Source organism: Syzygium oleosum, unplaced genomic scaffold (assembly GCF_021117445.2).
Source record: "Syzygium oleosum isolate NSW1041296 unplaced genomic scaffold, Sole_v2.1 Sole_v2.05, whole genome shotgun sequence".
NCBI lineage: Eukaryota > Viridiplantae > Streptophyta > Magnoliopsida > Myrtales > Myrtaceae > Syzygium > Syzygium oleosum.
Window position 1 is genome coordinate 9,006,345 of NW_026607489.1, and position 10,897 is coordinate 9,017,241.

Below are 10,897 nucleotides of genomic sequence, written 5' to 3' on the forward strand. Positions count from 1 at the left end.
TCCGAAGTAAAATTTGTCTAAGATAAGGGTTTAAAGTAACCATTTAATCTCAAATAAGAGTCTAAACTCACCGGCCGGTCAAATCTTTTCCGGCTAATGAGGACATGATTATTCCGGCGGCACAACCAGGGGCATAATTGTCCAAAGACATTTCTCTTTATCTTCTTTTTTTTTTTTAATCTTTTCATTATTTTCTCTTCTTCCTCCTTCACCCCGTTTCTCTCTAGATCTAGCCGTCTTCCATGTCGAAGCCGAGTTCTAAAGTGTATCCGAGCACAGTCACGTAGGTTTATTCTTCGATAAAAAAGAAAACGTGAGATATAAAACTGTAACACTCATCGATCTATTTAATCTTTCGAGCATGCGAAATGATATGAATTAGGGCTAGAAAACTGATGAATGCCCCCCCTTGAGACTGCACGGCGACAATCAACCGGCGATTCAACTGGCAGAGAAAAACGAGGTTTCGTTCACAGGAAAGTCCACTATCCTTTTTTACACGAAAGATCTCATAATCGCATCCTCATTCCTAGCACCACAAACACTAATTCCCAGTCACCGAGCTATCGCAGGGCAACGAACGCTCGATGTACATAGCCTGTACCAAGATGATTTCGTAATTATTGATGCACAGATATATCTCATAAGTACGTCAGAGGGCGGAGAGGTGTTCAAAAACTTAATTGGAGAAGAGTCTGATCCGATCTGTTTGGTCGTCGAACGGCTCTAAATAGGTTGCGAAAGAGGCTTGACAAGGAGGCAGATAAGGAGGAGGGCCTCGAACGCTCGTCTCCGGTGTCCCACCGTTCTTCACTATCATCACCGTGTTCATGCCCCAACTTAGGTGTCGGTCCATATGGCAATGCCAAAACCATACTCCTGTCACATTTCATTGAGGAAAAATGAGCGTTTCGATTTGATGTTTAATCTTCTGTTGGCAAGAAATGTCGCGAGATGAAACTCACCTGGGTTAGTTGCTTTGAATCTGATGGTGACCCATCCGTCCTTGGGCACTCCGAATGTGTTCACTTCCAACGGGTCGACGTAGTTGTACGTCAACGGGTCGGTCTCGTTGTCGAAGTTTCCGTAGCCCCTCCCCATGACGTAGAAGCTGTACCCATGGAGGTGCATGGGATGGTTTGCCGACGCGTCCAGCAACTCGGTCCCTTGGAATGTTATCTCGACTTCCTCGTTGTACTCCAGCATCTTCACCTTCGTCGCCTTTGTCGTTAACAACGTGTCGAAGGGCAGACCCCTTTGCGTGAAGTTGAACATCGTCGGGGGCCAATCGGGGAAATCCGGGGTGTAATATCCGCTCAAGTTCCTGATACATTTGACGGAGAATTCATGCTTCATAGGCTTAAAGGATCCACCAGACGATAAATTGGAAGGGAGAAAATTGAAGTTATGATGATAGTGTATCCATACCTGTAGTAGGCAAGAAGTACATCAGTTGAGGGGTTCAGAAAACTTATGTTGTTCAAGCTCGACGCGAGCCGATAACCGTCAATCCCTATGCACGATTTGTTCGGGCAAAAGATCAGATTCATCTCGACTGTGATGTACATTTTCGTGGTTATGTTCATCGGCACATCTACGGGGTGCTCTGCACTGGCCAGGCTCCTTAGCTTCCCTAAAAAAATGTCCGCCGCGATGAAGTCCTGGTATGTTGGCAAGCTATGAGGGAAGACGGGACTGGCCGGCGCGGTGTAGTTGCCGCTGTACATGAAAATCGCGGTGGCATTAGTTTTGTCGTAGTCCGTGAAGTCCGGCGGGGCCGAGTCGTACTGTCTGATGGCAATGTAATAGTGGCCCGGGGCCTGGTTCATCGTGACCAGCACGTCCATGGTCTGCCCGGGACTTATCATGATGAAGTCCACCATCACGGGCTTCACATAGTTGCCGTCCATTCCCACGACGGTCATGTTGTGCTCTGCGATCGCAAGGAAGAGCTCCTCATTCATGTCCGCGTTCACGATCCGGACAAGGTAGGTCTTGCCGTAATCGACCACCCTGCGGTACGTCGATTCTGCGAGCCGGCAAAAAAACAGCCGATTGTTAGCTCAGTTTGGTTTCCAATTAAGTGTCCCTCGTAGCTACTTAGGACATTCTGAGTTTGATTTCATGGCTTACTTCTTGAGCAATTGGCAAAATCGCCGGGTTGTCCGTTGATCACATAAGAATCGGAACGAGGCGTGTCTACCCCGGTTTCCAAGTCATCGGCAACTACTCGGTTAATGTCAAACGTGTACCATGATCCTGAGAGATATCCAAAATTATGGAAAAGGACGAATAAGATTTGTAATTTTAGATTGAGAATGCAAGATAGATCCATAATTAAGATATCTAGAACTTTTCGATAACTTAAAGTCGACTTACCGAGAACGATGATCTCTTCGTCGTCGGGCGTAGGATAAGGATAGGAGGTTCCGTTGCCTGGATAGATCACTATGGCTCCATGAACACTCGATCGGGTCCAGTCGCTGTGCGCATGCCACCAGAGAGTTCCTTCTTCCTTTGAGAATATGACCTCGTATGTGAAGCTAGTCCCGGGCTCGATCGGACACTGGGTGATGTATTCCGGACCGTCTGACCATGGATTTCTCGGCTGCTTCACGCCGTGCCTGAAAACAATTTGATAAAATGAAAATAAGGGCAATTGATGTAGAAAAAGAATTCAATTATAATTAAAAAGGCAGAGGGTTATTGCTTTCATTGGAAAAATGACATAAATGGTTCCTGAACTTTGGCTCAACGTGCAACGTGGTCCCTAAACTTTTAATTTGTTCAATGTAATCCATGTACTTTTGGAACATGTTCAATTTAGTCCCTAAACTATATGAAAATATTCAATGTTGTCCCTGATCTTGAATAAATGGAAAGACAACATTGAACATTTTATTATAGTTCAGGGATTGCATTCAACATGTACCAAAAGCTTAAGAACCATGTTCAAAAATCACAGTTGAACATTAGGTTAAAATTTAGGGATCACATTGAGCAAATTAAAAGTTCATGGATCACATTGTACATTGAATCAAAGTTCAGGAATCATTTGTATCATTATCCCTACTTTCATATGATAAAATAAAAGTGAAATTGTTTCAAATATCCATACATCTAGTAGGTTATTCTGCCTTTACCGTGGGTCAAAACCTCTTATTTCAAAGGAAGAATTCAAATTTTGAAGAAATAAACCAAACTCGTAATTTTGACATGAAATATAGTGTCCACGTGACAAACATAACAAATAACTAAATGACATTAGCTAACTGTGGACCTAATGAATTATTTGTATCTGAGTACGTCATAAATGGAATCGATATCTGTTTAGTCAACACAGGTATAAAGTGTTTCCCACCCGTAAATTGACATCAGCTAGTCATCACCAATAAATGTTATAAAGTGTCTCATTGTTGGTCAACAATCTGAATTTGGTCCGACTAACGGTTGGGCGTCCCCCATCCGAAATTTCATCGTGGATACTTAACTTCAATAATTGTTACAGTACTTGCATTCAATGCTGAACCCACGCACGTGTTTATCGTGTCAACAAATAAATATATTTCTTTTATTATGTTGGAAAAGTCAAAAATAAAAATATTTAGTCGAGCCCACTCAAAAATATTTCTAGAATTTCCCGAAAATTTATAAAATAATTGAAAAATGTCAATTTATGCAAAGTAGTTTCCATATGAATTTTTTGTTTTTGTTTTTTGGGATGAAAATGTTTGCAAATGAGAGGGATTTCATTGGAACAGATGGACCCGAGAACATCATCGAAATAAAAAGATGAAAAATAAATTGCATGGTAGCCGTCAATCGCCTCTTGAACCATGAAGTGAATGATATAATTAGAAGAATTGATAAACACCCTAATGCCAAATCGTATGGAAATGAGATCAACTCGTGTAAATCAAGCTAGACTATTCCAAGGTCTTGGATCGATAGCCTACCATTGGAATTTAAGCCCTAAATGGTCTATAAGATGGATTGATCTAAGTCCCGAACGACCCGATACAAATCGATAATGGCTTGACCAGGGTCCTCAAACGGTCTAATCCATAATGGTAGATGAGCATTTTGGTCGAGACGTCAGTAGAATTCTATTTTTTAATTGCCAAATAACGATATTCAATCTCACAGGCGATTTTCCACGAGGAATTTTTTCGGGTAACAACATTTTCGCGAATGGATAATGTTTTCAGCGAAACAACCGAACCAGACCTCCCGGCTCGTGCCTTCATTTCAATTCACAATCAACATCAAAACAACCCCTATTAGCAGCAGCATGGTGTGATGATCCACATGGATAATGGTTTCTTTGGCAGATAAACACCCGACAGAGTGCGTTTTAACTGGGATTCAATTTTTGGATAGGAATGGCAGGAGAGGCCTCCGAACGACAAAACATGATCCTGAAGTACGAAACGAGATCAGTGAAGGTACGTACCAATGGATGGTGACTCCATAATCGCCCTGGTTGTGCACGTTCACGAACGCCGTGTCCCCTTTCTGGACTCGAATCACTGGCCCTGGGAAGCTATCGTTCACCACCAGCATGCTCTTTGTGCTGCATAGCCTCGTGTAGTTTTTCTCCCTCAGCTACACAGTGCAACGACACGCCCCCACAGAAAGAAAGACAATCAATCATGTCATCTTTCGACGTGAATTTAAGGTACAAAGAACAGAGCAACAAAAAACAGGGGAAGAAAACAGACTTAAAGTTCAAAGAACAGAGCATCAAAAACAGAGGAAGAAAACAGACTTAGGGTGCGCATGACAACGATTCCATATCCGGAAACTGATTCTGCAAATGATTCTTTTTTATTATGTGCACAGGAATAATTTCTGAGCATTTGAAGACGTTTGGTAACTGCCCAAAATTTCTATTCTTAGAATAGAAAAAGAACAGAAATGCATTTGGTAACTATATAAAATTTCTTTTTATTAATAACATTTTAATAATATTTTGAATTTTTTAGTATTTCTTTTTTTCTTCCCTTTCTTGGCCATGGCCGGTCGCCGGTGCCGGCGACCGGCCACAGGCCAGGGCCAACGAGGGCTTCGCGGCCCTCGCCGCCGGCCTCAAGGGTGGCGACGGCGAGGTCGGCCTCGGCTTGGCCGGGCGAGGCTTGACCTTGCCCAAATCTAGCGACGGCGAGGTCGGCCTCGCCATGGCCAAGCGAGGCTTAACCTCGCCATGGCCAGGCGAGGCTCAACCTCGCCCAGATTTGGCGAGGCCGACCTCGCTGTCGCCACCCCCGGCGACGGCAAGGGGCCTCCCCCAGCCACCACGAGCCGCCCTTGCCGGTCACCAGTTGCCGGTGGCCGGTGGCCGGTCACCGATGGCCGGCGGCAGACCAGGAAGAAGAACAACAACAAACCAAAAAGGAAGAAGAAAACCAAGAAGAATTAGAAATGGAAAAATTGTTCTAGAATCAAGAAGCTACTTTTTTTTGCTTTTTGATTCTGTTCCAAAACTGATTCTGGAAACAATTTTTTGTAAATTTGTGCTCGGGCACAAAAATTTTAACAAACGGATTTCTGTTCCCAAACTGATTCTGGGAACAAAATAACAAAATTTTTCACTATTTGGCAACTTGTCAAACGCCCCCTTAAGGTACAAAGAACAGAGCATAAAAAACAGAGCGAGCAATGCTCAGCTCGAAAGGCATGGCGCAAACGCGCACCGCTGAACAATGGGCGTGCTTGCCATATCCCAGGGTTGTCCCTTACGACGAAATCGTAGTAGTGGACTTTGGCATGGGCGGCACCAAGGAGGACGGCGGTGGCGACGAGGAGAGAGAGCAGGGCTGAGGCGGCGCGAGCTCTGGCGCTCTCCATCTTCATCAGATCTCTCTCCTGTTTTTGGCCGTGGGGATTATAAGGGGCGACGACAATGTTAAAGACGAGCGGCCTGTGAGTCGGATACGACGCTATCCGGTTCGGCGGGAGGTCAATGTAAATAGAGGGAGGTGGAGGTGGAGGTGGACAAAGCCAAGAGAGGGCTGCTTCCTCCCTTTGTGCTTCAGGGTGTCTCGCACGTGGGGGATGACTTCTGGTTAGAGAAGTTTAGATGGGGGAGGGAATAACATTTGATCTGATATGGGCTGGGATCGTGGAATAGTTTATGGACTACATTGAACATGTATCAAAAGTCCAAGAGCCACATTGAACATTATATTAAAGTTTAGGGATCATATTAAATAAATTAAAAATTCAGAGATCACGTTGCATGTTGGATCGAAGTTCGGGGATTATTTGTATCATTATCCCTACTTTCATTTGATATAATTAAGCGAAATTGTTTCAAATATCCTTACATTTGGTGGGTTATTATTCTGCTTTTACCGTGGGTCAAAGCCTCTTATTTCAAAGGAAGAAAAAGTTCAAATTTTCAAGAAATAAATCTCCTAACATATACCAAACTCGCAATTTTGACATGAAATATAGTGTCCACGTGACAAACATAACAGATGACTAAACGAAATTAGCCACCGATGGACCTAATGAACTGTTTCTATCTGAGTACGTCACAAATGGAATCGATATTTGTTTAGTCACCACAGGTACGTTCACCCTCGCATGGTTCGTGGAAATTAGTGTTTCCCACCTGTAAATCGACATCAGTTAGTCATGACCAACATCGTGTTATGAAGTGTTTAATTGTTGGTCAACAATCTCAATTTGGCCTGACCAACCGTTGGACGTCTCCCATTTTAAATTTCATCGTTGATGTTGATACTTAACTTCAATTATTGATATCGTACCTGCATTCAATGCTGAACCCACACACATATTTATCATGTCAACATATAAGTATATTTCTTTTATTATGTTGGGAAAAGTCAGTAAGGACCTTTCTAGTCGAACCCACTCAAAAAATATTTCTAGAGCTTCTCGAAAATTTGTAAAATAATTGAAAAAATGTCAATTTATGCAAAAGTAGTTTCCATATGAATTTTTTTTTTTGGGATGAAAATGTTTGCAAATGAGAGGGGATTTCTTGAACCATGAAGCCAATGACATAATTAGAAAAATTGATAACACCCTAATCCCAAATCGAATGGAAATGGGATCAGCTCGTGTAAATCAAGCTAGGCTATTCCAAGGTTTTGGACCATATCCTACCATTGGAATTAAGCCCTAAATGGCCTATAATATGGATGGATCTAAGTCCCAAACAACCCGATACAGATCGATGATGGCCTGACCAGGGTCCTCAAACGGTCTAATCCATGATGGTAGACAAGTAGTTTGATTGAGACGTCGATAGAATTCTATGTTCAATTGCCAAATAATGATATTCAATCGCAAGGGTGATTTTCTACGAGGAATTTTTTCGGGTAATAACATTTCCGCGAATGGATAATGCTTTCAGCGAGACAACTGAACCAGACGTCCCGGCTTGTGCATTCGTTTCGATTCACAATCCACATCAAAATAGCCCCTATTAGCAGCAGCATGGTCTGATGATCTTTTGTTCAATGCACCTTCGCAAATGGATAATGGTTTCTTTGGCAGATAAAGACCCGAAACAGTGCGTTTTTGACTCCGCTTCAGTTTCTTGACGGACGGCGGCACATACCAATTTTGGATGGGAATGCCAAGAGAGGTCCCCAAACGACAAAACATGATCCTGAAGTAAGAAACGAGATCGGCGAAGGTACGTACCAATGGATGGTGACTCCATAATCGCCCTGGTTGTGCACATTCACGAACGCCGTGTCCCCTTTCTGGACTCGAATCACAGGCCCTGGGAAGCTGTCGTTCACCACCAGCATGCTCTTCGTGCTGCATAGCCTCGTGTAGTTTTTCTCTCTCAGCTACACAGTTTTAACGGCACGCCCCCGCAGGAAAAAAGACAATCAATCATGTCATCTTCCGACGTGAACTTTAAGGTACAAAGAACAGAGCACGAAAAAACAGAGGAAGAAAACTGACTTAAGGTACAAAGAACAGAGCATAAAAAGCAGAGGAAGAAAACAGAGCGAACAATGCTCAGTTCGAAACGCATGGCACAGACGCCCAAACGCGGAACGATGGGCGTGCATGCCATATCCCGGGGCTGTCACTTACGACGAAATCGTAGTAGTGGACTTTGGCATGGGCGGCGCTGAGGAGGAAGGCGGCAGCGACGAGGAGAGAGAGCAGGGCCGAGGTGGCGCGAGCACCGCCGCTCTCCATCTTCAACAGGTTCCTCTCCTGCTTTTGGCCGTGGGGACCAGGGAAGGGTAAGGGGGAGTATCAGGGGCGACGGCAAATGTTAAATACGTGGGGCCTGTCAGTCGGATACGACGCTTTCGGGTTTGGCGGGAGGTCGATGTAAATACAGGGAGGTGGCGGAGGAGGTGGAGGTGCGATCGCCATTTCAAAGCCAAGAGAGGGCTGCTTCCTCCCCTCCTTGCTTCAGGGTGTCTCGCACGCGGGGGATGACTTCTGGTTAGAGAAGCTTAGATGAGGAAGGGAATGACAATTGACCTGGCTTGGATTGTGGAATTTTTGAGGTCCCTTGGAATGCCAAGGGGTCCAGTATTCGTCAACGTCAAAATCTTCAGCGAGACAGAAAGAAAGAGATTTCTTTTTATACCTCCTAACGCTTCACGTGACCGTATTGCCGAGCCAAGACGTGCAACTTATTGAATATGCTCTAGGAAAATGTAAAAAAAAAATTTCCAATTTGAAGGAAAAGTCGTCCTCGGAAAAATGTGTATTTCTTCGAATTTTAAAACCTCGTGAAAAACCGTCTTTTGCTTATTTTAGTTTCCTCACGGGGGCACTTACTAACGATACCCAAGTTAAAAAGAGTGCATCGATCTGCAATGCACCTACGCAAGTAACATGAGGTAGGTGGTGCAATGCATCGTTTCTGTGCATTGGTGTCTTAAGGCCACTTGTTAACAGAGTCTGCAAGATAGCGGCAAACAATTATTTGTGGCTGGTGATGCTGTGAAAGTAACTGGGTATTTCTCCTCGAATTTCGATGAATTGGACCACTATGGTGGTTGGCTTAACGGAGTAGAGCCCACTCTCAAGTGATTTGGGTCCCTTAGTCACCAGTCCGAAACCTCCCTAGTTGTTTATCGACCTATCGACCTCGGAAAGTCTTTGTGCATCTGCGGCATAAGCTCGACCATGCAGTGGCATAAGATAACCCGGTTCTACTCCCACTACGACCATGGTGGGACGGTAGCAACAGATTAGCTCAAAACGAACAATAATTATGACCCAAAATGAACATCTTGCCATGCAAATGGAACTCATATAATAACGTTTTTTAAGAGGGGGCGCGCACTTCCCACCCTTTTTTTAATAATGAAAAAAGACATAATCTTGATTAATAGAGATGCTTGTTTTAAAAAATTATTTGAGTGTACACCACAAAAAAGTGCCAAATTATGCCTACTACGATATAAATACCCTCAACTGTTTTTTTTGTGTCACAAAAGAATTCAAACTAATACGTGTGTATTACAGTTCCATTCAGTGTATATTTGTCACACTACAAAAGTTTGGGGATATTTGTGTCACAGTGAGCAAGTTTATGAGATTTTTAGTGACACAAATTTATTTTGGGATATTTGTGCCATAAAGGGTAAAATTCGAGATTATTTTTTGTCATATTAACCGCTTTAATTAAAGGATGGATATGTAGATATTGTTATGAGAAAAGGTTAGAAATGTGGACAGTAGCAGTACCATGAAGTTAGGTGTGTCTAAATCTAGGTCGAGCAGACACCGTTGACGACATCATAATGAAATCGAATCGTTCCTCGTTGTAGACACTGTCCATGAACCAGGAGGTTTTAGTATTTTCTATCAACAGGACCGGCACAACCAGGCGAATCCTTGGTGAAAGCACAACATGTCTTCTCTCTTAAAGCTTTTCTTCTTGCAAGAAAGTTTGTTGGTAGTTTGTTGGTGTGTCAATATGCAGCAGGCCTTTCGTTTCAAACTTCTGAATAGGCACATGAGTATCTTTCTTCCTACTTTCTCATCAGAACTTGGAATATTCTCCAAATTTCAACCAAAAGCATGAGAAAATGTCGTGTTGATCTACATTTTTCTATAATACCATTTGAAAGCTTGGAATCACAGTGCATTAAGAAAAAAAGGTCAAAGCACGCATGCCACGGGATTGGAAAAATTTGGAAAAATATCGAAAATCGAAAGTCAAAGGACGTCGCTCCAAACGGACAGAGCATTGTAGGTATTCCTTTCGAGCATTTAAAGTCATTAGCTAGTCGCGAATTAATTATATTCTAGACGGGTTCTCCGATTAAATTAACAATGTTCAGTGACCGTAGAATTTTCTTGGTGACGGGACGAATCTAGAACGATGTGGTAAGCAATTGGGTGAGGTTTTTCTTGAGATGGTTTCCATAAAGAATCTCGCAGGTGAGATACTTGTAGTGATTTCACCCATTTCTAATAGGTAAAGTACTTTCGATATTTGTCTTTTGTGCGGAAAATTCTAAGCTCCCGATAAATTTTGTATGAAAGAAATTAAATTGTCTAAACATGACCCACTCTGAAATTGCCTTAGTGCTAAGGGCGTTCCCATATTTTCAATTTAGGAACTGATGGTTGTGGGTTCAATTTTCATCTTAAGGAACTAAAATTTTAAGTAGAGGGCCACGGTGGTAGATTGTTGTGCTAGTTCTACTCCAAGTAGCCTACTCATTACAATCATGCCCCTGAATTAATAAAGAATTCTCTGGGCACGCCTTGTGTTATAACTTATAAGGCATCTAGATAAGTGATCCTTTGTACTTTAGATTGGATAATAATAGCCCAAGCAACAACGATTTTGCAAATACCCTATCCCAACTAGTGAATGAGGGGTATTGTTCTCACGCCTCGTTTGTATGTACTACCGGCGAGAGAGGCAAAG

At 43.0% G+C, this 10,897-nt stretch overlaps 1 protein-coding gene across 1 annotated transcript; it reads right to left on the reverse strand.

Moving 5' to 3' along the window:
* Nucleotides 1-424: 424 nt before the first annotated feature.
* LOC115665871 (laccase-14-like) lies at nt 425-8,473 on the reverse strand. Its single transcript, XM_056311174.1, has 7 exons — nt 8,083-8,473; nt 7,678-7,829; nt 2,380-2,624; nt 2,134-2,259; nt 1,429-2,029; nt 966-1,324; nt 425-879 (listed from the first exon to the last, which is right to left on the reverse strand). The coding sequence occupies exons 1-7, from the start codon at nt 8,188-8,190 to the stop codon at nt 680-682; spliced, it is 1,791 nt and encodes a 596-aa protein (XP_056167149.1). The 5' UTR covers nt 8,191-8,473; the 3' UTR covers nt 425-679.
* Nucleotides 8,474-10,897: the final 2,424 nt, after the last annotated feature.